The sequence below is a fragment of the Mastomys coucha genome, unplaced genomic scaffold (assembly GCF_008632895.1).
Source record: "Mastomys coucha isolate ucsf_1 unplaced genomic scaffold, UCSF_Mcou_1 pScaffold9, whole genome shotgun sequence".
Taxonomy (NCBI): domain Eukaryota; kingdom Metazoa; phylum Chordata; class Mammalia; order Rodentia; family Muridae; genus Mastomys; species Mastomys coucha.
The window spans coordinates 57,174,063-57,200,312 of NW_022196915.1; the positions used below are offsets into that span (position 1 = coordinate 57,174,063).

General features: G+C 39.0%; 1 protein-coding gene across 5 annotated transcripts in view; it reads right to left on the minus strand.

Moving 5' to 3' along the window:
- The window catches only part of Xpo7 (exportin 7), a 90,547-nt gene that overhangs the window by 37,709 nt on the left and 26,588 nt on the right, over positions 1–26,250 (minus strand). For 2 of the 5 annotated variants that reach the window (XM_031362653.1, XM_031362651.1), the window contains exons 1-2: positions 2,997–3,090; positions 2,394–2,540 (exon numbers count right to left, since the gene is read on the minus strand). In XM_031362653.1, the coding sequence (XP_031218513.1) occupies positions 2,394–2,540; positions 2,997–3,020 (171 nt within the window). In that variant the 5' untranslated portion in view covers positions 3,021–3,090. Of the gene's footprint in view, positions 1–2,393; positions 2,541–2,996; positions 3,149–26,250 lie in introns of those variants that run through there. The other 3 variants (XM_031362652.1, XM_031362655.1, XM_031362654.1) reach the window with 2 other exon arrangements.

Consider the following 26,250-nt stretch of genomic DNA (forward strand, 5'->3'; position numbering starts at 1 on the left):
TTTTTCTGTATTGTCCTGGCTGTACTGGAACTCACTCTGTAGACCAGGCTGGCATCAAACTCAGAAATCCACTTGTCTCTACCTCCCAAGTGCCAGGATTAAAGGCATGTGCCAACACTGCCTGGCATAAAAGGTTCTTAATACTACATAAGAAAATGTTTGTGGTGCAATTCTGTAAACTGAATCAGAAAGGCAGCTGTGAGTTCAAGGCTAGTAAATGCTAAATACATTGAGATTCTATCTCAAACAAAAAAGACTAATACAACAGTAAAAAAAAGTTTCAAAAGTGGCTTGGATGTGATTTATACTCATACACTTGCAGTTTACTGTAAAAATATAAACTTTAAAGATTTTATTCATAATTTTAACATACCTGCCAAGCCACTGAGAATTCAGCAGAGACTAAAGTACGAGGAACCCTCCACAACTATTCTACAGTACTGTACTGATGCTGCTTTCCTGTGTCTCGTTAACTGTCACGGAGAAACTAGAGTCAACAGTTCAGAGAGTGCACATGGGCTCTGGGAGCAAGGCATGGAAGGAGAGATAAGTTCCCTCCCAACACATATGTTCTGCACCAGTTCACAGACAATTATTAAAGAAAATGCACAAATACTATGTGCAGACCTCAGTCAGACCAGTATTCTGGCATGAGTTTGTAATCTTCAGATAGTTTTAAAAAAGAGCTAGATCCCCGAACTTCAAAAGGATGATTTTAACCATTCATCATTTAATTAGTGTATAAACATTTGGATAATGCTAATGAAAACTAAGCAGTAAGTCAATTAGAATTCTATTTTTTTTTGTTTTTGTTTTTGTTTTTCGAGACGGGGTTTCTCTGTGTAGCCCTGGCTGTCCTGGAACTCACTCTGCAGACCAGGCTGGCCGCAAATCAGAAATCTGCCTGCCTCTGCCTCCCAAGTGCTGGGATTAAAGGCGTGTGCCACCACTGCCCGGCTAGAATTCTATTCTTAACAAATTAGCCCTTTTGCTTTTTTTATATTCCTTTGGCCTAAAGGATATTCTTTAGAACATAAATTACGATTACTTTGGTGGTTTTTAAGAGATAGGGTCTAACTTTATAACCAAGGCTGGCTTTGACCTCATGGTGATTGCTGTGATCACAGGCATGAGCTACTCACTATCATCCCTGGCTTCTGAAAATTAAAGACATAATCAAGTTTTTTAAGAATACATTATTGGTGGCTGGAGAGATGGGTCAGTGGTTAAGAGCACTGATTGCTCTTTTGAAGGTCCTGAGTTCAAATCCCAGCAACCACATGGTGGCTCAGAGATCTGATGCCCTCTTCCGGGGCTATCTGAAGACAGCTACGGTGTACTTATAATAAAATACATCTTAAAAAAAAAAAAACATTATTGTTCAAGACACAGACCTGCACCATCATTTCTATTTCTAGCTCTATCAGGCTCACAGTAATTATAGCTAAACATGTCTAGAAAGTTGTTTGTGCATTAAGAAAAACAATAAGCTGGGCATGGTGTCGAATGCCTTTAATCCCAGCACTTGGAAGGCAGAAGCAGGTCAGTCTCTCAGTTCAAGGCCAGTCTGGTCTACGTGAGTTCCAGGAAAGCCAGGGCTACACAGAGAAACCCCATCTTGGGGAAAGAAAATTAAATAAATAAATAAATAAAAATAAAAAATAAAAACAGGACTGAACTTAAGTGTATTGATCCCCATTGAAGCTGGAGTTACAGATGTTTGCAAGCTATCTGACATGGGTGCTGGGAACCAAACTCCAGGTCCTTTGCAAGTGCAGTTTGTGCTCTTAACCACTGATCTATCTCCTCAGTCTCAATTGGAATAGATTTCAATTGTAAAAACTTCCCAGCCAGACATGGTCACACTAAATCTTAGCTAGCATGGGAGGCTGAGGCATCAGGAGTTCAAGGTCATCCTTAGACACATAGTAAATTTGAGTAAATTTGAGACAACCCTATACTATGTGAGACTCTGCTTCAAAAAACTAACAAAAGAAAACACTTTAATTTCCTTTAATTTTCACTGTCATGGTCATGTTTCTTTAGCTCTGTTATGTAAGCAGTAAACAGAACTCAGGAGAAAATGATGGGAGACAATCAAGTTTATAAAACAAGGACTTATATACCCCCTTATACCCTATAAAGGAGGTGACACTGAAGCATAAAAACAGAGAATGCATCCTAAGAATCTGGTGCAGAACAGAAATATATGTGTAGAGCACTTACTGATGAGGCCATCATTAACTTGGCTGGTATGATGGTGTTCAAGAGTGAAATAGATACAGATACCTGACTATCCCAGAGCAATGACTCTCCCAGTCTGTCCCTAAAGTCAGACACAGAGCATTTTCCTTAATTCTGCTACCCTTCAGGACTTGTTAACTCTTACGTACACTTCCTCTCTCGAGGAGCAGCTGGCACTTGCTCAGGCAATCAGGGCTGTTGGTGAACTCAACCAAGGCTTTCTCTGCCTGCAGTCGAGTGGTTGTATCTGTTGTCTCATACAACTGTTTGCACAGGTTCTCTAGTTGGGCCAGGCTCTGGAAAAGATGAGGAAGACAAAGGTCAGTCTAGGCCACTACCTATCTAATGTACTCTAACTTGAAATTCCTGGGCAAAGTCAACCATGCTTAGTGAAGCAAGAACTGCCACTCACCAAAAGCTGAGTAGCCTTTATTTAATAATCACATGCATCTCTCTTTATTTGAAGCAGAAAACAAAATGACAGAATACTTAAAAAATATCTATACAGTTTTGAGTCATCTTGGGAAATAAATGGTATACTTTCTCTTGCAAATAACTGCCTCCTAAATTCTTCCGAAAAGAAAAATTTCAACAAAAATTCAAAACTTATTTTGTCACTAATTGTAAAAGTATCACTAGGGGAATGCTGCTAAAACCAAGCACATAAAACACAATTTAAATGCAACACAGATCTTTACTTGGTCTTAAATATTTTCCTTTTGGGTAACAGTTGCGTATGATAAAGACAGTACCTCTGCAAAGCTTCTAGAGAACATTGGAGAATATAGTACACACCTTCCTCCCTGAGTCCCGCATGTCTCAAGTGCAGCACACACTCTTCTGATGTGTTTAAACTCTTACTTCAGTTCCACATTTAAAGTGAGAGGGTCAAAATAAATTCAACCCTAGCATCTGCTTACTTGGAGATAAGGCAAGGGAAACGCCCCCAAACAAACCCGTCTCTCCAAATCTTGAACCTGTTCCAGAGAGGCAGGACGAGTATGGGTGTGTGCTTTGGTTACAACCCCAAAGGGATGCAAACAAATCTACTTCCAGTCAACATGTGTTCAAAGCAAAGGCAAAAAGAACTAGTTAGTTTATACTTAATCCACACATCTGTTAGTCTTTAAAGAATGGTTTGGACTTTAAGAACTTTCAACAGGAGTAAGCAATAGTCGCAGGGATCTTGTATTAGGAGTGACCATTCTGACAAGAGTAAAAATAGTAATAATGAAACAAGCTGGAGAAATTGCTTGCAATGTATTGCATGCCTGCTTAAAGCTTTTTATGCGATGACTTTCAGCCATGACTTCCAGAAGGAAGGAAAGCCATTTAGGGCAGAATTCTTATTTTATTCAACCTGATTAATAAATTCCCACCATTAAGTAAAAGGCAACAAAGATAGATCCCATCAGCATCACTCCAGAAAACCCTCAAAACATAAAACGCCATCTTTCACTCTCAAAAAAGAATAAGCACAACTGTCTTGGGACTAGAGTGAGACTCACTGTTTCTCCTGACTTCTAGCTACTTTTCAATACTCTCAGCTTAAGAGCAGAGAAATCTGTAGCTATGAAACCAAATTTCAAGTCTGAAGTTCTGTGAGGAATACCTGATTCACCCACTCTACATGGCTTACAAACACGGAAACAGAGGAGAAATCTAACTATATATCCCACAAAAACTTATCCAGGAACTCCCTATGCACACCATGCTGGCCTTGAATTTACAGAGAGCCACCTGCCTCTGCTCCCTAAATGTTGGGCTTAAAGCTGTGAGCCTCCATACTTGGCTAAACCCTACATTTCTGAACAAAGGGTTAAGTCTCCTTTACAAGGTTTTGTTTCAATGTTGGAAATGACTGACTTCCTTACAATGAAAGGAACACATTATTTAAAACAGGCAACAGAGACATCAAGACACCCTAACTGAACAGGAAAGCTTGATATTAGGTAATTGCACCAAGTGCCTAAGCTTCACAGTGTGCACACTGAGGTTTCCAGCACCCTGAACAGACACCCTTTAAATAGACCTGCTGCTGCTTATAGTCTAATGATGCTCCTTAAGGTCTAATCAATCCGTTCTAGTAGCCTCCCCACAGCAACTCTCCATGTTTACTTCAACAAAGCTGTTCAGTCTAGGATGGCTAAGCATCCCTTATTACCAAATCTGATATACAGGTCACGGTAGGGCTTTAGTTGCTGTTTTGATTTGCTAGTTTAGCAGACAAAACATACTGGTGAGTAAGATTGGTAATGTGTTCTCAGCTCAGGAAACAAGACTGTTTCAAAACAACAAAACAAACCTGACCTTACACAGCCTGACCTTATGATATTGTTCGTCTCCCTCATCCCTCTCTCTCTCAGTCACCAGATATGAAACTGTACTATCTGTTCCTAAAACTGTCATGCCTATAGTTCACAGAGCAACTTCTACCTGGTACCACTAAAACAAAAGCACATTTCCAAATGGAAGGCGATCTTCAAACTAACCAGCAAAGTATTGCTTTATTACAAGAAACTCAGACCATTAACCCCCAAGCTTAGAACCAGACTGATTTTGCCAGCAGCCACAATGATGTTAAAACAAAACCAAAAAAAAAAAAAAGAAAAGAAAATTACCTTTAATATTTATTTTATTGTGACATGGTTTTGTCATGTAGCTTGTGTAACCTCAAACTTGCTACATAGCTCATGCTGGACTGGAATTCACGATCTTACTACTTTTAAGCCTATGGAAGCTAGTATGACAGGCATGTGTCACAATGCCTGGCTTACCATGTTTTATTTACCAGCATTATTATAACATATTCAACTTGGTTATATAAAATGTAGCTCAATTATTCACATTTTAACATAAGAACTATTGTTGAGACCACAGACCTCATAATATGATGATTTAGCTGAAGAGTTGGTTCTAAGTAAGGAAAATAATTTTGTTTGTACACTGGATACCATATTATCTCATTAAGTAGGAATTAACTTAGAATCTATCTTTGTATAGTTTGTATACTATTGGTAGTTTTCAAACTACCTAATAATCAAATTAGCCACACTGCTTAAAAAAATCTCCTTGGGAGATTTCCACACACAGATTAGGATACTTGCCTTTTTGGAAGGGCTCAATACTTTTCCATTAATTAAATACAAGTAGTAAAATAGAAGTGAGCATAGTCCATGGATTAGATGAGTAGGTGTCTTTCTGAGAGTGTGCCCTTGACTTGCTATCTGATCATGTGAAGTGACAGAAGCCACCATGACATTACAAAATGAAGGTGTAGGACACAAGTCCCAACAGGAAAACAAACATAAACAAACCAACCAACCAATTACCCAACCAAAACCAGAGAGGCTTCACTAATTTAGTGGATGAACTTTCATAGTTAGGATGTTTCAACTATAAAAAAGAATTGGTAAAAAAAAATTAGGCCATGCCCAACCCATTTAGATCCTCCTCACTGGCATTCTGTATACTGAAAAAACATTAGTGTTAGGGATATTAGAAGATAAGACACTGAACTTTTGCCAGAAAATGGGGGTGCCTCAAGGACCTGGAAGGTAAATTTGATGTACAAGGGTATACTTAGAAAAAGAATATAATGAAGAGGGACCTTACTGGTTTTTTAAATGATTTATTTATTTTATGTGTATGTGTACACTGTAGCTATATAGATGGCCGTGAGCCATCATGTGGCTGCTGGGAATTGAACTCAGGACCTCTGCTCCAGCCCTGCTCGCTCCGGCCCCGCTTGTGGGGATCTTATTGTTAATAACAATAATCCAACCATCACAGATAATAACTAAAGAACTCTTAAAAACTGAGTGGCAATTATTATTGATAGGTTAAAAGAACAAATGATGGGCCACCAGGATGGCAGGTAAAGGTGTTTGGCATGTAAGATGTTGCTGATGTATATTACAACCAAGCTATTTATTCTAGGATGGCTAAGCATTCATTGCTATTAAACTCACAGGGCAAGCCCAGAATCCAAAAGTACAAGAGAAAGAATTCCATAAATATGTCCTCTGACCTCAACACATCCACTATGGCATTTGTACACACACACACGCACACACACACACACACACACAGAGGCGGGGGGGAAGCCCTCCACTCCCAGAGAGAACAAACAGCCAAGTAGAAGTATATTATCATTTGTATATTAGTTTATATAAGAAAATGTGGATGAATACAAAGTGAGTTACCACTGTGAAGTAAGATTACAGGAAACTTGAAAACTATATTAGTTAATTTGTGTGTGTGTGTGTGTGAACTTGCTATAGCTGGAGTGTGACGAGAAGGACAATTTGCAGGCTTCTCCTTCTGTAACATGGGATTCAGTTATAAAACTCAAGTTGTCAGGTAAGGTTTGGCAATAAGACCTAATGAGCCATCCTGATGGCCCTTGATTTTTTATTTTAAACAGAGAAAATCTCTGTGTAGCTTTGAATGGCCTGAAACAAAATATGCAGACCAGGCTGGCCTTGAACTTGTCTCTGTCACTGGGGTGCTAGAATTACAGGAGTGAACCGCTGTATTTTGTTTATAACTTAAATTAAAAAATACTTATTTTTATTTATGTGTATGTGTGTGCACCTAAGTGAGTTTATGAGTATCATGTGTATGTGGGTGCCCATGGAGGCCAAAGGGTGCGGGATTCACTGAAAGTGAGTTACAGGCAGCTGTAAGTCCCACGATTTAGGTATTGAGAATTAATTGAACTTGGGTCCTCTGGAAGAGCATTAAATGCTCTTAACCACTGAGCCATCTCTTCAGCCTCATAAGTTGAAGTTTTTACTACAACTATGTCATTTATTTTAAGAAACATTTTATTTTTAATTGTGTGTATGTGTGTGTATCTGTGCACGTGAATGCAGGTGCTCACAAAGACCAAAGTGGGCTTTAGATCCTCTAGAGCTGGGGTTATAGGCAGTTAGTTATAAGCTGGGCTGTGTGGATGCTGGGCACCGAATTCCAGACTTTTGAAACAATAGTATAGGTTCTTTACTTTTGTTTTTTTGATACAGAGTTTCTCTATGTAGTCCTGGCTGTCCAGGAACTCACTCTGTAGACCAGGCTGGCCTTGAACTCAGAAATCCGCCTGCCTCTGCCTCCCAAATGCTGGGTTCAAAGGAGAATACTACCATACCCCACACACTATGCTTTCTTAAACTGCAGGCATCTCTTCAGCACCCATGTCAAGGTTTATAATACTCTATATATGCAGGAAAAAAAAAGTCTTACATTTAGTTATTTAAAGTCAGTTCAAACTGTTCTTTTTTTCTTTCTTGTTTTTAGAAATCAACTCCTGCCGGGTGGTGGTGGCGCACGCCTTTGATCCCAGCACTTGGGAGGTAGAGGCAGGTGGATTTCTGAGTTCAAGGCCAGCCTGGTCTACAGAGTGAGTTCCTGGACAGCCAGGGCTATACAGAGAAACCCTGTCTTGAAAAAAACCAAGGAGGAGAAAAAGAAAAATCCATTTACGTTCTTCTCCTATTTATAATGTTATTGGAAGGTAATCTTTTGGGGCCAAAGTCAGCTTGGTTAATTTGGTTTATTTACATATTTACTAGTCAGTCTCAACAGTAGGAAAAATTACCCAGCTCTCTGAATGTTTACACATGGAAATTCTTTAAAAATGTTTATGAAAACAGTGTACAAAAGACATTAATATGCATTTCAGAGGAAGCAAAGGTTCATAACCACTGGCATCTCTGGGATTTAGTTCAAATCACAAAGATATTCTTTAGAATGGCTAAAATGGAAAAGCCAAGATCACTGTTGGGCTATAGTTCAAATAGATTCATACACTGTCAGTCAATCCTAAACTGACTCAAACACGTCAGAACCTGGTAGCGTTTGTTAAAGCTAAATTTATGTGGAAGTGGTTCCCAAATGGAATGCCAAATTCCCATTAATAGCAGTATAGATAAATAGTTTGCTTCCTATCTGAGTGCAGGATACCCAGGAATGTCTACTTTATATCTACTGAGCTGTTTATAATTTGTGCAGCTTTTTGATATACAGACAAATGAGGCAGCTCTTCCCAATTCTCCAGGTATTATTCTGTCCATTTTCCTCTGATGGTAACTAGAGATGTTCATCAATACCCTGCCAATACACTGGAGACTATTTACATCAAAACATGCCACTGGAACTCCTGCTATTTGCTCAGCAAACAACTAAGGCAAGATTTCTGGATGTGTTTGGGGACATCCTACCTTTAGGAATACTGAGAGGGTAACATTTTTTGGCTGCAGGAGCTGTGTAATGTCTACTGTCTTAAAGCAAGATAAAATGCACACTTCAGCGACTGATACTGCTCGGCAGAGAGCTGTATGCATTAGATAAGGCTAGCAAGTGTGTCACCATGTGAGACTGCAAAATACCATACTAACTCAAAATATGAACCAATCTTACAAAATAAACACACATGACCTTTGAATTGTGGGTAATATATAGTCAAACACGGTAACAAATGTTTCATCATAATCAGCATTCATTTAATCTGTCACTAGAAGCTGGCTAAGGTTCCTTGTCATAGTGACAAATAGTTCACAGGCCTACAAGTTGCAGCATGTATTTGCAAACAGAAGTTTCACACGAACAGCCTGAAATGACAGAGACACTTCTTGTTTTGGCCTCAAGGTATAGATAACTTTAAAGTTTGACAAGATTGTTGAATGAAATCTGGTTTTCCAGCTTCCCACAAAAAGTTAGAAGGTTGGAAGACACTAGCTCTTTATTTTGTAGTGTCGCTAGATAGATGCTGCCAAGAAGTAAATTCTTCTAGGGGACAGGCTCCTACACTTCCCTGGAAAAGACCTGGCTCTTTCCAAACTACAAACTCTCACTTTAGTGGTTCACTCCAGGAAGACGGATCGATTCTGAAAGTACAATAGACTTTGGGTAGGTTCTGCTACTAAAGCTGCCAAAATTTGCCAACACAATCCTTTGAACATAGAGGGGCTATATAAAACAGGTAGAGAAGAGTAATTCTAAATGTAAAGCAACTTAGATACTGATCTTGTAAAATGTATGACTCTGGGCAAGTTAATTACAGGATCTCATTTCCTATACAAATGAGCAGATTTCATTATATGAATATCTGTTTTCTTGGAGATAGGGTCTCACTGTATAGTCCTGGCTATCCTGAAACTTACTATATAGACCAGGCTACCTTAGAACTTAGAGAAGCAGCTGCCTCTGCCTCTCTGTGATGGGGTTGAAGGCATAAGTCACTACTATGCCTGGCTTATCCTTCTACTTTTAATTAGACAAGAAATATCGAAGTGCTCATGAGGGCAGCAGTTAGAACACTAGTTTTTTTTCCTTTCTTTCTTTAAGAGTGAATTATAGGCAGGAAGTTGGACTCAGTCAATAAAGTGCTTGTATCTGAGTTTGAACTTCTGTTAAGTGGTTTAAAAAGCTGTACATGGTGGCATATGCTTAAAACTTCAGTGCTGGGAGGCTGAGACAAGTGAATCTCAGAAACTGCAAGTCAGCCAGCCCAGCTTAAACAGTGAACTCCTTGGCTCCAGTAAGACCCTTCTCAAAAAACCCAAGATAGACAGCTTTTGAAGAATGATATCCAAGGTTGACCTCCAACTTCCATAAAGAGTGAATTATGTATAGGCTGGTAAGATGGTAACCACCGTAATGAGATCTGATGCCCTCTTCTGAAGACAGCTACAGTGTACTTATTTATAATAATAATATATTATTATAATAATATATTATTATATTATTATAATAATAAATAAATCTTTGGGGCGGAGTGAGTGGGGCCGACTGGAGCGAGCGGAGGTCCTAAAAGTCATTTCCCAACAACCAGATGAAGGCTCACAACTATCTGTACAGCTACAATGTGTACTCATATGCAGAAAATAAATACATCTTAAAAAAAGAGTGAATTACATGCAGTCCCAATTCTATTAGCTCAGGGTAGGTAAGGAAAGAGAATGTATTTGAAGTCATCTTAATTTCTTCTTTTAAACAGAAGTCACACCTTCTTTATAAGGTTGTAAAACCCAATAAAGCAATATATATATAAATTGCTACTGGTTACCACTAGAGGAGCCTTTCCATTTGCTTGCACATAAATGTACACAAAATCTGTAATGGTTCTACTAAAGGGATTATAAATGTCTTTTTCCTATGGAGTTAGAGGAATTGAGGGCAAAGGTTCTTACTCGTCATGAATTCTGTTCTTCTGAACTCATTTACTTGCTAAAACATATTTATAGCCCACAAATCCATATTCACTCACAGTTCTCTAAGTCATTGGACATACACAGGGAAAGGCCAGAGTTGTTGAACATCCATTTTTCCCTAAAGAAAGCCTCTCACAATATAAACAAGTATACAGTCTTTTTTGTGTTTTATTTAATACTATATTTTGGGCTTTCATGTTTTTGTAGTTTTGTGCTTCTTCTTAATGATTTCACTGTTGACAATGGCCCTCAAATACAGTGCTCGAGAGGTGGTTTCTAGTTAGTGCTCCCGTGTTTATGAAGGCTGTGATGTGCTTTATGAAGAAATTGTATGAGTCCAAATAAAGCTCTGTTAGGCATGAATTATATAATGCTCTTGGCCAAGGGTTTAATATTTAATGTGTTGATAATAAGTACTAAATAATATGTCTTTAAACAGAAGCCAGCCTGACTGGTTGATTAAAATGTGTCCAAAGGTTGGCAGGAACCTAACCCTGTATTTGTCCTAGGACAAATGTTCCAGAAGCTCCCAATTCAGTGTCCCCGGTCATTTTATTCAGCATAATTACAGGAAATAATGAGGTTATAATACAGTTGTGTTTCTGACCTCATAGTTGATCAAATAGGAATTTACTATTCTATTTGTATAACTTTTATATCAATGTCTATAATGTAGTTCAAATACTTGGACAATTATTTTAAAAGTTTGCTTTAACTGCTGCTGCTACACACACACACACACACACACACACACACACACACACACACACACACACACACAGAGTCTTACTGAGCACTAATACAAACTCTGAATGAAAAAGACTAGAGTATATCTGGCACACAGTAGGAGGACATGTCTTAGACAGGTAACTCTAAAATTCTTCTTCTTTTTTTTTTTTTTCCCCGAGACAGGCTTTCTCTGTGTAGCCTTGGCTGTCCTAGAACTCACTCTGTAGACCAGGCTGGCCTCGAACTCAGAAATTCACCTGCCTCTGCCTCCCAATCTAAAATTCTTAAGAAGAGTTCTAAAGGGACTTTGGGTTAAAATTGCAATTGAGCAGACATTAATTTTACTCTTCCCCAAACTCAACTAAAACAGTTAAAAAGATTAGGGAGGAAAAAAAAAGATGTCAACTCAACCAAACAAGGATAGGAAAGAGAGGACTTTCAAATCCAGAAATATCAGTAGTAACTGATTTAAGTAACTGGTCTAAGATGGTATAGTTCCTCTCTAGCAGGGATAAAGGAGAAAACAAACTTGATTTATAATGTATGCTCACAGCAGAGAGAAATGGTTGGCCCCCCAAAAAAGTACAGACAGGCTTTTAAAAAGTCAGATGCCTAGATATTCTGCCTTACTCTATGGTTCTAAATGCCTCTTTATAAGTATGGGAGACAGAGAGATAATAGGAAGTACACTTGAGGACATGCACTCTATATACCAAGCAGGTTCACAACTGGTTGCTTTCACATGGGCTGAGTCTTCCCCGACCATGCTGGTGGATAGAGCTCCTGCTCTTCAAGCAGGAGCTTGGACAAATTTCCCCTTTAAATACTGAGTGTTGAAGATACACTGACCCAACAAATGTACACGGAGAGCTATAGTGATACCCAAGCTCACCTACCCATCCTGACCTCCCTATTATATTAGCTCCAGAATGGGCTCTTCATCTTGAGTATGAACAAATAATTAAGGATAACCAGCCATCTGCAGAAGACCTTAGTTTAGAAGGCAAAGCTAACCAAGAATAAGAACTAACTAAGAACAAAGAGAAACTAAGCAGGGAAGGATGAGAAGAAAGGGAAAGAGATGGACTCACCAGACTTAAAACAACAATGAACCATGGCTGTGAAATACTAGGATGTAGCCGGCGGTGATGGCACACGCCTTTAATCCCAGCACTTGGGAGGCAGAGGCAGGCAGATTTCTGAGTTCGAGGCCAGCCTGGTCTACAGAGTGAGTTCCAGGACATCCAGGGCTACACAGAGAAACCCTGTCTCAAAAAACCAAAAAAGAAAAGAAAAGAAAAATATGACAGCAGAGAAAGAGGTTGGTAAAAAAGTTAAAAGTTACAAAAAGCCTAAGATGGAAAATCAGAGCAAAGTTAAGACAGGGAGTGGTGAGTGGCTCTAGTAACTTCCAGTTAATAGGATGCAGACAGAACAGAGAATGGGGAAGAACTTTTCAGCAGAGTAATTTCAAAGGCTTTCTCAGAACTCAAGAAGAGCAGAATGGAATGGTCCACTGTAATGGATGTGCCCAATGTAATGGATGAAAGACAACTTACATCCAAGAACACTTACAAACAGATACAATGGTATGGCTCAGCAAGTAAAGCTACCTGCTACCAAGCCTTGGATGACCAGAATTCAATCTCTGGAACCACATAGACTGGAAGTCTAAAACTCATACCTCAGTTGTCCTGTGACCTCCACATGTGTGCTCTGGTACGTAGGTACACACACACACACACACACACACACACACACACACACACACACCACACACAAATCAAATGTAACTTTTTTTCTAGAAAAGAAGATTCCATAAGCAAAAGTGAAGTAGTAGAAGAGAAAGGGGAAATTTGATTGAATGAAGGAGATAGGGCAAAACAAGATAATAAAAGAATGGCTCCAGCCATCACAAAAACACTAGTACAACAGAAGAAACTCCAAAAACAGTGCCTTCAGAAAACTGAAGAGAAATGATCTTCAACCTAGAAGGCTCTATTCAGGTAGAGGGTGAAGGCAGAACAAAGGGATATGCAAAGTCACACTAATTTCTCATGTTCCTCCTTTCTAGGAACTGCTTAAGAAAGTACTTCACTCAAACAGGAGGAATCCATAAGAAGGTAGGAGAAATCCAAGATAGGCCAAGAATACCAAAGAGGATGGTTTAGCGTCCCAAGAAGACAACTGTGAGCTGGCTGCAGAGTGTGAACATATTATATAAAAGCAAAATAGTTTAAGGGGAAGTCATGTTTAGTCATCGAGCACTTCTAATCCCTGACCTCTGTATCCGCAGACAGAGTAGACAGAGCAGACAGAGGAGGGGTGAATTCTCACTGTTAGCTTTCACCTAAGAGTAGGGATTTCCAACCTTCTGACATTGCAATATACACAGCAGAGGTTAGACATGACTGCTTAATCCATGTTAAAGTTTAGTTCACAGAAAGAAAGCTGTCAGGCTGGTAAAGAAACAACTTTAATTACAAAATAAAAATTCTACTGAGCTGTAAAATATTTTAAACTAATATTCCAAACACAAAATGAAGTTCAAGATCTTCAACAGGTTGTCCAGAGCCCTGGATTTCATTCCTAGCACAGGAAAATAAAATGTTAGCTTTAAAATTGGCACTTGCTGCTCTTCCAGAGAACTCAAGTTTGGTTTCCAGCATCCATATCTGGTAACTCGTAACAGTTTGAACTTTAGTTCCAAAGTCCTCTTCTGGCTTCTAGGGACACCTGCACTCAAGTGCACAATACCCAATCATAAACATACATATACATGTAATTTAAAAATCTTTTTAAGCTGGGCAGTGGTGGCGCACGCCTTTAATCCCAGCACTTGGGAGGCAGAGGCAGGCAGATTTCTAAATTCCAGGCCAGCCTGGTCTACAGGGTGAGTTCCAGGATAGTCAGGGCTATACAGAGAAACCTTGTCTCAGAAAAACAAAAACAAAACAAAAAAACCAACCCCCCAAATCCAAAACCAAACATGAACAAACAAACAAACAAAAAAAACCAAATCTTTTAAAAAGAGGCTTTAGGTATACAGAATTTTGTGGCTTGTGATTTTTCCCTTAGTTTTTAATTTTATTATTTAAGATGGGTTCTCTGTGTGGCCCTGGCCATCCTTGAACTTGCTCTGTAGACCAGGCTGGCCTTGATTCAGATTTGCCTGCCTCTGCCTCATGAGTACTGGGATTAAATGCATTAAATCCACTGCCATGCATTAAATGTGCACCATTCCCTACTTACCCAACTTTAAGTTCTTTTTCTCTCTCTTAAAAAAAAAACCAACAAACAAACACCCCAACCAACCAAAAACAAAAACAAAACAAAACCCACGAATCAACCCCAAATGAAAATGAAAATATACAAGCAAAAGATCAGTAATCCTTCCCCCCAAAGCCCAAACAAAGCAAAATGGGACAAAAACTCTAAAACAAATAACTTCAAGTGCATTTGTGTTGGTCAAGTACTCCTGGGCAGGGGCCTGCCCTGAGAAGTGGTTTAATAGACCCAATGAAGACTCTGTTGGAGAGTGAATTTTCTATTGCTAGTGGGTATCAACTGCAGACAGCCTCTTGGTTAGGGGGTAGAGCCCATGTCTACTCCTCCTTCTCAGTTCTGGTACCCGTTGGGTTTGAATCTCCATAGGGGTGGGTGGGTGTGTGGGTGGGTGTGTGTGTGTGTGTGTGTGTGTGTGTGTGTGTGTGTGTGTGTGTGTTTTGCTGGCTTTTGATTTATAAATGGTGTTCTAATAAGGAAAAAACCCACTAGTCACCTTCACTTCCTTCTTCATAAAAACCACCAAGCTGTCTCTCAAATGTTTTTTTTATATAAAACTTGATTTTGTCATGTTAACAGCATTAAAAGACCAAAGTCAGTGTACATTGCTATGAAAATAGCAAGGTTAAAAAAAGAAGTATGTAGACAAGCAGGACACCCCAAGAAAGTAAACGGACACCTAGTTATTTGGGAGCCCAAACCTGCAGTTTAAAACAACCACATGTAAATACATGTTTCCTACTATTTTAGCATATGTTATGGTTTGCTCCCCATATCTCATGTACTTGGTCCTCAACTGGAAACACTTGCTTGGGAGGTTATGGAACACAGTAGACATGGCCTCAATGTTATAAGGCCATAGAGGCTGAAGTCTTAGTTCTTGGTTAGCTGCCAAGAGATGTGAACCAGACACCACATGTTCTACCACTGCAGCCCAGAGATTATTCCACTGCAGTACCTTCCCCTAAGTTTATATTCCTTAAACTGTGAGATAAATAAGTACTTCTTCCTTTAAGTTGCTTTTTTCCAAGTATCCTATAACAGCAACAAGAACATAAGTAACAAATCATTCCCTAAGCACCGTGTTTCTAAAAGCAGGACTATATAGGAAGAACAATCCTCCCAACAGTCCAACATTCCTGGTAGCAGTGTTACCTACCCCACATCTCTAACAAGTTAAACTGGTATGATACTATCTTGATATTATCAGATTTTAAAGAAATGTAGTAGTAATCTTTACTATGTAGCAAGAATGGTTTTACACTGTCATGTGCCACTGCTGCGTAGTATACATTGATGATTTTAAATCTATGCTTTTAACAATATTTTTTCATCACATTCAAACTTAAGAGTATTTTATGCAAAATCCTACTAAAATAGTAAAACATTAAAATTATTATTTTTTTTACAATTTATTTATTTATTATATGTAAGTACACTATAGCTGTCTTCACATACCCCAGAAGAGGGCACCAGATCTCATTACAGATGATTGTGAGCCACCATGTGGTTGTTGGGATTTGAATGCATGACCTTCGGAAGAGCAGTCGGCACTCTTAACTGCTGAACCATCTCTCCAGCCCAAAACATTAAAATTAAAATAGTAAAAGCTGAATCATATCCAACAGAACAAAGGAAAGAAGTGATTCTACTTATCTATTCCAGGCTTTAGACTAGCTATGTTGCCAAGGATGACCCCAGTGATTAGACTGTCTATACATCAGGATCCCCTCTTCTCTTTATACTTCTAGCCCTTACAGTTTCTATGATTAACATAAAATTCACTAACAAAAGAAATCTAACTTGCTTAAAAGAATGAAAAGACTAGCAATAGAATGGAAGAAAAATCTTTGCAAAAACCTGAAACTAGGCAGGTACTAAAAAAAAAAAAAAAAAAAAAAAAAAAAAAAAATACAAAGACTGCTTAAAACTGAACAATTCCTTTAAAATTCCCATCTCAGAAATTAGAAAACATCCCAAATAAACACACACATACACACACACACACACACACACACACACACACACACACAAATTGGGCACAGTAGCTCATATCTATAACCTTACCACACTTGGGAGGTTGAGGCAGGTAGACTGTTTTGAGTCTGAGGCTAGCCTGGGCTAAAGAGTTCAACCCTGTTTTAATAAAACAAAACAAAACCAAGCCAAACCAAACCAGAAAACAAAACAAAACAACTAAAAACTTCCTAAACCAAACCAACCCCCGACTGCCAAATCTCTAGAAGATCAGGACACTCACCAAATACACAGCTGGCAGGTAAGTTTGTAACAAGCACTTAATTTCAACATCATTGGAGGCTTTAAATTCAAACAGCGGGGTGCTACCCTCTCATAAACACTGACAATACAGATACTGGCAAAGATGTAAACCATAAAGACTGCTGGCGAGGGCAGACACCTGCACAGCCACTTTCGAAGGCAGTTGGGCAGTTTCTTATAAAACTAAAGAAACTCAATATATACCAACTGAGTTTTTTTCATATAATATCCCTCAAAACTGAAAACTCATGTCTGCCTCAAAATTTTGTACACAAACATAGCAAAATTTGGATAAGACACTAAGAACTTAAATATATACAAAACAAAACTGAAAGCGAGACATACTGAATGATCCCAACTGCAAACATTCTGGGAAAGGCAAATACCACAGACAGAGCAGAAAAAGTAAAAAATGAGTTCAGAGTTGGAAGGGTGAGCAAGGAGAGCACAGGCGGTGTTTAGAGCAGTGAGATGACTGATCCTGGAACCACAAACACATTACCATAAGCCTTGTTAAAACTCAAACGTTCACAAAACATTCCACAGCGAGAATTAAGAAATACAGGTAAACTGGAGTATAGGACAGGAGATGAGGGGTTATATAGAAACTGTGCTTTTTACTCAAAATTCCAGTAAACTAAAAAAAAAGTCAAGCACAGAAAAACAAATTTAACAATAAAATTAAATTAAAAACAGGGCTGGTAAGATGGCTCAGTGGAGAAAGGTACTAGCAAGCCTGATGACCTGAATTTAGCTTGTGGGATTCACATGGTGGAAGGAAAGCACCAACTCCTCAACGTTGTCCTCTGACCTCTATTCCCTCAATAAATAAATGTAGTAATAAAAAAGAAAAACACAGGGCTGGAGAGATGGCTCAGTGGTTGGTTAAGAGCACTGACTGCTGCTCTTCCAGAGGTCCTGAGTTCAATTCCCAGCAACCACATGGTGTCTCACAACCATCTGTAATGGGATTTGATGCCCTCTTCTGGTGAACTGATGCCCTCTTCTGGTGTGTCTGAAGACAGCTACAGTGTACTCATATAAAAAAAAAAAATCTTAAAAAATAAGAAAATGGGGGCGGGGCGGGTCAGGGGTGTACACACCTTTAATCTCCACAACAAGAAGTATTACACACAGAGGCAAGTTGATTCTGAGTTTGAGACCAGAGTGGTCCACAGATCAAGTTCCAGGACAGCCAGGGTTACATGGAGAAACCCTGTCTCAAACAAACAAACCCAAGCAACCCCTCAGCCCCTCCCAAAACAAAAGAAAAAAAAAAAAAACCAAAACACTTTTATGATAGGCAATAAAGATATTCAATAGGGGCTGGTGAGATGGCTCAGTGGGTAAGAGCACTGACTGTTCTTCTGAAGGTCCTGAGTTCAAGTCCCAGCAACCACATGGTGGTTCACAACCACCATCATCTTGTTACAACAAGATCTGAAGCCCTATTCTGGCACGTCTGAAAACAACTATATAATACTAAATAAATCTTTAAAAAAAAAAAAGATATTCAATAAAACCCCACAAACTCAAAATCAATTTATTGCTAATATCTGCTTGCAGAAGATGTGAAAGAACATTACAGATTCATTAGTTTTAGCTATATATTTGAAACTTGTTGCATGAAATGATTAAAGGAAATTTACCTTCATTTTACTTTCTAAACTGGGATGTTTTTCCAAACGGAATTCTTTTTTTTTTTTTTTTTTTGGTTTTTCGAGACAGGCTTTCTCTGTATAGCCTTGGCTGTCTGGGAACTCTGTAGATCAGGCTGGCCTTGAACTCAGAAATTCGCCTGCCTCTGCCTCCCAAGTGCTGGGATTAAAGGCGTGCACCACCACTGCCCATCTAGGATTTTTCTTTTTTTCTTTGCTAAACTAAATTCTTATAAAGAAAAAGTCAGGGAGAATGTATCTGACATTAGGAGGTTAGGAGTATGGGACTGGATGATTTTTACTTCACAGTCTGCTAAAACTTGGTTGGGCTGTCACCAATCCTCCATCATGCCCAGGGATTCCCACTGTCTTGATAGCATTGGCATCAACATAACCACATAACTCATAGTCAGATATAAGCCACTTATGTATGTAATTATTATCAGTATAAAGTAAGTCTAAGCACCATATTCTTTTAAAAGGATTTCTCAAACTACTGGCTAAGATCATAAAGTTCTGAAAACAGCAGTAACTCAGAAACACACCAACTGATCACATATCTAAGGCTGCTATTTTCTTCAAGTGAGACCAAGTGCTGGGGGCTGAATTGATATTTAAGCTAAATGGGCAGAACGGCAGGCTAATGAAAAGTACACTGAGGAGGGTTTGCAGTAGTTTATGTGTAGTTCTGCTGGACTGTTTTCTTACTCTTCAAAGCCCCCTTTCTATCACATGCATAATAAGATTCATTTAATGACAGATTTCAGTGCCTACTATGTGTCAACACCAAGCAAAACAAAGATTGTTGGCCTCCTGGTGTTGGCATCAGTGAGGGGAGATAAATATACTAAACATATGAAGCACACTATAGGGAATGTGTGGGGGTGATAAACACTATGAAAAACAGAAAGCACCATAAGATGCACAGGGTTTCAGGCTAGTCTTGAATAGTTAGGACAGCTCTCAGAGAGAGAGGTAAAAAAAAATGAGTCCAAACTTTTAGTGGTCAAGTGGAGTTAGCTAACCAGGCAGAGACATCTATCTACTTGTGTCTTCAAGAGGTTCTTCAGTGGATATGATAGCACACCAAGTCTTCCTAAAAGGAAGATTAGTTTGTCAGATGCCAGCTATGTGCAAGGAAGGCACTTTATACATTTTGTTTTCTGAATAAATTTAAGATTTTTAGTAATTCTTATTTAAAATATAATAAAAACTACACATGATTTTTTACACCAGTTAGCTTAAGGATTCATCCTGAGGCACACAGCACAGCAGACATTCTGTGTACACTACCACTTGAAAGTAACTTGACGTTGTAGAAGCTGCATCTCAGAGAACCCCACTAACAAATCTCACACATCTGACAGGGAGACAATCTGCTCTCCCTTAGACAAGCAGAAATTGGCTCCTGTAGTTTCTGAGCATGAAGCATTCTTTCTACAAATGGTACTATGCTAATTAGATCTTCAGGCAAGTGTTTCTTTGGAAATGTCCTTAAAAGTCTAGAAATAAGTAAGATTAAAGGCATTTCTTCTGAGGAAATGGGGTAATTTTAGGTCCATTCAGCCCAACTAGATACAAAAATATTTTAGGATATGGCTGTGAAGTAGCAAAACAAAGCAAAACCAAACCTAAAAACCAAACTACCTAGTACACATACAATTTTTAAAACCTCAAACAAACAAAACTTAAATCCCAAATAAGAATGATCCAAGTTGCTGGGCTGTGGTTGCCCAAGCCTTTAAACCCAGAATTTAGGAGGCAGAGGCAGAGGTAAGCTAATCTCTGAGTTTGAGGCCAGCCTGGTCTACAGGGTGAGTTCCAGGACAGCCAGGGCTACACAGAAAACAAAACAAAACAAAACAAAACAAAACAAAACAAACAAAACAAAACAGATTTTGTATTTTTAACTTATCTTACCATTTTGGTAATTAAAGTGCTCATAGTTAGCAACTGTTCTATCAGAAATTCAAGATTTTCTAAACTACAAAAAAGTAAATATCTGTTGTCAAGTCCCTAACAAAATTAGTCAACAATGGTTACTTTTGTGGGCACGACCTCAACGGATTCTTGAGTTAGAGAACGGCTGTCATACTTTATAGAGGTAGACTGGGGAGAGACAGTTAAGCTCCTGGCCTTTTACAAAGATATGCAAACAAACACACACACACACACACACACACACACACACACACACACACACACACACACACACTCCTCTCTCCCCCCACACTGCTTTTTGTGCAGATTTTTAACTCCTAGCCCTTTCTGTAACTACACAGGAACAATTAATGCATAAAATCGACTTCCACTGAATGGCAGTCATGGGGAGGCATCATACATCTCAGTTCCTGTGAGGGCCATGCCATTCAGTGGAAAGTGGCCCTCCTGGCAGTGGCCTGTGCAGGTAAAAGCTGAGGCTGTCTCGGTCAGTCTCTGATGGTTGCTGGAGCAACAACTGAATTCCAAAGAGTGACAGACGATTCTACTAAGAGACTACACCTGAAGCCACTTAACAGAAATATGGAAATTGATAATAAACGATTCTGGCTTGTGTTTTAAGTCTCTGTAACTACATCAGTTTATGAGATTTGGGGGAAAAACTATGATTCAACAGTAAAACACAAATTAGCAGCAGTGTATCCAGAACTTTCCCTGGATACGAGCAGCAAACCTTACATTACTCTGACTTTGCCTGTTCCCATTTCAGAACCCTGGCTTGGTATTAATGACCAGGGTTTTTCCCTGGTGAGAACTGTTAGTCATGGAGGAGATCATATACATTTAGGGCCCACATTCACTAAAATTCCCACTGGTTTTTAAAGGGACACAGTTTCACTGAAACAATCCCATACCCACTAGTTTTAGAATGTGACATTTACTAGCACCTGAGATGCCTTCTGGTGTGTAAAGTAATAAATTCATTCAGGAATATTCTGGTATAGATAGGTGCTTTCTAAATATGGCCCAATGCTTATTTCCTGAGGATGCACAAGACAACAACAAATCCAGAAAAACTCAACTCTTTATCTTCTTTTGGTTAAACCATATGAAAATGCCAAAAGCCCCCTCCTCTTGACCTGCAAAAGTAGTTATTTAATATGGCTCAACCTAGTATATATAAAAATGATTTAAAATTGTCTTACCATGATTCATGATTTTTAAAAAGATTTCATTTTAAAGTATATGTCTATTTGTCAATGTGCACATTTGAATACAAGTGCCCATGGAGTCCAGAGGGGGTATTGGATCCCCTGGAACTAGAGTAACAGGTGGGAACCAATTTTTTAAAAAATTTATCTATTTATTATATATAAGTACAATGCAGCTGTCTTCAGACACTCCAGAAGTGGGCATCCAATTTCATTATAGATGGTTGTGAGCCACCATGTGGTTGCTGGGATTTGAACTCAGGACCTCTGGAAGAGCAGTCAGTGCTCTTAACCACTGAGCCATCTCTCCAGCCCTGGGAACCAAATTTGGATCCTCTGCAAGAGCAGCGAGTGCTCTTGACACCTCTTCTCCATATCCCCAGCCTCTTTTATCATTTCTTGGTCTCAAGGGATTATACATACTTAGAAACTACCACCAGCACTACTGCCGCCGCCACCACCTCCTCCTCTCCTTCCTCCCCCACCCTCCCAACCACCAGCACCAGCAACACGCTTAAAAAGATTTTATAGCCAGGCGGTGGTGGCACACGCCTTTAATCCCAGCACTTGGGAGGCAGAGGCAGGCGGATTTCTGAGTTTGAGGCCAGCCTGGTCTACAGAGTGAGTTCCAGGACAGCCAGGGCTACACAGAGAAACCCTGTCTTGAAAACCCAAAAGACAACCCACTGCTTGGGTTATACAGTAGGTTTAGGTACCATATCATGCCAAACTGTGAGAAACTCCATAGTCTTCCCCCCCCAAGTATATTAAACTGGATCTTTTACACACACACATACACACACAGTTTTTCCACACCTACATGTAGGATCCTGCCTTTATGTATTTAACTTTTATATTGTTAGACATGGAATACTGTTTCAGCCTAATGAGATCTTTCCAGCATGTACATAAAAAACAAGACAATCCCCAAACAGTCGTCTTTATGCTGTATGACCAGTGTGCCAAGCTTCTTTCTCAGTAGACTGTTGTGTAGTCTCCTGAGTCAAAAGCTCCAGTGTCATCTGCTGAGATTATATAGGATAGTTTTGGTATAGACAGTTTACAGAAGTTATTAAATAAATATACTGAATAAAGTTTCTTATCTAGGAGCTGGAGAGATGGCTTGCTCGGTGGTTGCTGTTCTTTTGAGGATCTTCCCAGCAATCAAAGCTTGGCTCACAATAGTCTGCAATGCAGTTCCAGTGGGTCCAATGACCCCTTGTGGCCTCCACAAGGCACCCACATGGTACACAGACAGGCAGATGCACAATAAAATAAATATTTAAAAGAAAATCCTTATTAAATTACCAATGAAATAGTTTACATTTAAAAAAACCCTACAAACAAACAAACAAACAAATCAGAGACTTTGGCCAGAGGAGTCCCTTTCCCTCAACATCAATGACTCATTCATTGGTTAGCACTTCTGGAATACTTGACTGAAGCACTTAGTTATCAACAAACTCTTGACATTACAGTTTATGTTTCATCCAACTGCTCAATGTTGGAGGGTATTCTGAGATTTTTTTTTTAAAGATATTACTGGTTTGTTTTAAATCTCTCATGAACGTGGATGTGGATTCTTAAAACCCAAGCATTCCTGAAACATCAAGGCAGAATAATGGCAAATCTGAAAGATCAGCCTTGGATACATATTAAACCAAAAAAATAAACCCCTCATGAAGTAGTTCTGAATATTCAGATCATACTGATTTCAAGTACTCAGCAGGACATATTTTTCACAACATAATCATGTTAACTTATTCTTTGTTTAATGAGTTTATAACTTTGATTTGTAATTTTGAATTATTCTTCTCTCATACATTACATCCCAACCAGTTTCTTTCCCTCTATTCCAGTTCTTTCTCCCGCCTACCCCCTCCCAGATCCACTCCTCCTCTGTTTCCCTTTAAAAAACAGAGCAGGCCTCCAAAAGATATCAACCAAACATGATACAGTTAAAACTAGGCACAAACTCTTACATCAGGGCTAGGCGAGGCAACCCAGGAGGAGAAAAAGGGTCCTAAGTGATGGCAAAAGGGTAAGGGACACCCCTAACTTCCACCGTTGGAAGTTCCACAAGAACATCAAGCTATATAACTATAATGCACATAAATGCAGAGACCTAGCTCAGACCCATACATGGTCTGTGTTTGTCACTTCAGTGTGAGTTTATAACTTACTTGATTACAATATTCAATAATTTTGAATGTATAGGTGGTATATATATTTATGTATGCCATGCAGTCAATAAATAGGTGCTTTTGGTTATTTTGTTTTGTGAGATCTGTTTGGAACTCACTATGTAGCCCAGGCTTTGAACTCACAGCAATTCTGTCTTAGCCTCCCAAATGCTTGGATTACTGGCAAGAATCACGAGGCCCAAATACAGACTTCTCTATTATAGGGACATTTAAATGTCTGTGATACTTGGGAAAAATGAGAACTCTCATTTTAGTTTTACCCTCAAAATAGGAGGGAACAACATAAGAAATATTATGCCTGTTTAATAATATAACTTATCCCTTAGTATTACCAAAATTTGTTTTTCTATTTTAAAATTCTTTTCTTCAAACATATGTATTAAAACAAACATAAACTTGTAAAAGCAATGTGCTCAGTTACAGCAATCCAAAGAGTAAAGGGGCTTATATATTTCACAGATGATGTGAAAGAGTATTTTGGAACACACTATTAATCACTCTACAACTCTAACACTACAATTCTAAATATTTTATTTAACTGATGACATTCTAAAGGAACAGCCATAAAATATCAGGTTCTTAATTTCTGATGAGCCAAAGAAAGCCATATTGTGTGCCAGATACTTAAAAACATGTTATTTTTAAATTTTTCTTCAAAACACAAACAAGAAGAGTGCTGAACAGATACAAAATCCTCTGGTTTAAAGTTCTCAAAAATACATTTAACAGAGCCCTGGAGCTTCCCGGGACTTCCAAGATGTCTCTAAGAATGTACACAATGGCACTAAAATACTTTCCATCTTTTTGTTGTACTGACACTTGCACAAATGGTACAGAAGGGGCATTGAAGTAACGGTAGCTAATCCAATGGGACTTTAGTGCAGAGCACGAGAGTGACTTCAAAGCATATGGACAGTCTTTGAATTCTTGGCTGCCACCCATTCCTTCAAAGCAAAATAAAAACTTAGCCAGTTTTACTTGAGATTGTGCTTGATGGAAAAAATTACTTTTACTAAATCTTAATCGTAAGGACCAGAGAAATGACTCAGCAGGTATAGACACTTACTGCCAAGCCTGATGACCTGAGTTTGATATCTGGGACACACATGGTATCACTTGGACCACTCTCGCATCCTGCTTTCTGACATGCACACAATTAGTAGTGCAACTAAAATGTGGACATAAAATATTTGTATGTAACAATATGAGAATTATAAAATACTTCTGCAGACCACTGGTTTTCACTTACCAGAAGAATGAATGTTCAGCAAAGGTTTTAGATTACACAATGCAACTGACTTTCACAAAACTACCCCTTGCAGAATACCCAAAACAATCTGAAAAGGCTATTAAAATACTCTTCCCTTTCCACTACAATATTTGTGTGAGACTGGATTCTGTTCAGACACTGTATTCTATACAATGAATGTATCATCATATGGGAGTAAACATGAGAATTCAGCCATATTCTATGAAGCCAGATTTGGAAGAAATTTGTAAAAACTGAAACACCAGGAAGCTGAGGTAGGCCAGAGCTTAAGGCCAGTCTGGGTTATTATGTATTGATCCAGTTTCAAAACCAAGTCCCCTGCACTCCATATACACTTGAACTCAGCCTATCTCTGAAATACTCAGGTTATATAGGCATACACCATCAATCCCAGCTCAGAGGGCAACTTGTAGGAGTCCATTCTTGTCTTCCACCACCCATGTTCTAGGGATGAAACTCAGATCCATTAAATTTGGCAGCAAGTCCTTTACCCGATTAGTCACCTCTCTGGCCAGGGTATCCCTCAATTCTTTAAATTTAAATTGTGTATCTATATGTGTGATATGTTCACCGGGGTTCAAGTGCCCTTGGAGTCCATGAGAGTGTGCTGAATCCCTGGTAGCCAAACCCTCTGCAAGGGCAGTACATGTACCCCACCTTCACTTTGGATCAGAGTAAAGGAAGATTTACTAAGAAAAAGTAAGAAAGAAGTAGGAGGGCCTCCAAGGAGGGAATACTCAATAGTACAATCTTCTTAACTCACCGAGCCATCGCAACAGCTCCATTTCAATTCTTTTCCTTGTCAACTTTGTAGACAATACATTGATATCCTACCTTGCTTGAAGTTGACCAATTGTTTTCTTATGCTTCTAAAGTATCAATGAGAACTCATGGACCTTGACCCACATGACTAGATAACAAACGTGTTTCCTAATTACGTTCTTATAAAAATGCCAAAAAGAGCACTCTGACGAGGGAAGCGGGTAAGCTAACTGCAGATCCTTGCCTTTTCCTCAGCTTCTCTAAATTCAATCTACTAGGCTCAATCTCAGCTCTTCAGCAGATCACCAACTGTGGCTATTGTGATGGTTCAAATAAAAATGGGCCCCTTAGGCTCATATATGTGAATGCCTAGTCATCAGGGAGTAGCATTACTGACAAGGATTAGGAGTTGTGGCCTTGTTGGAGGAAGTATGTAACTCAGAATGGACTTTT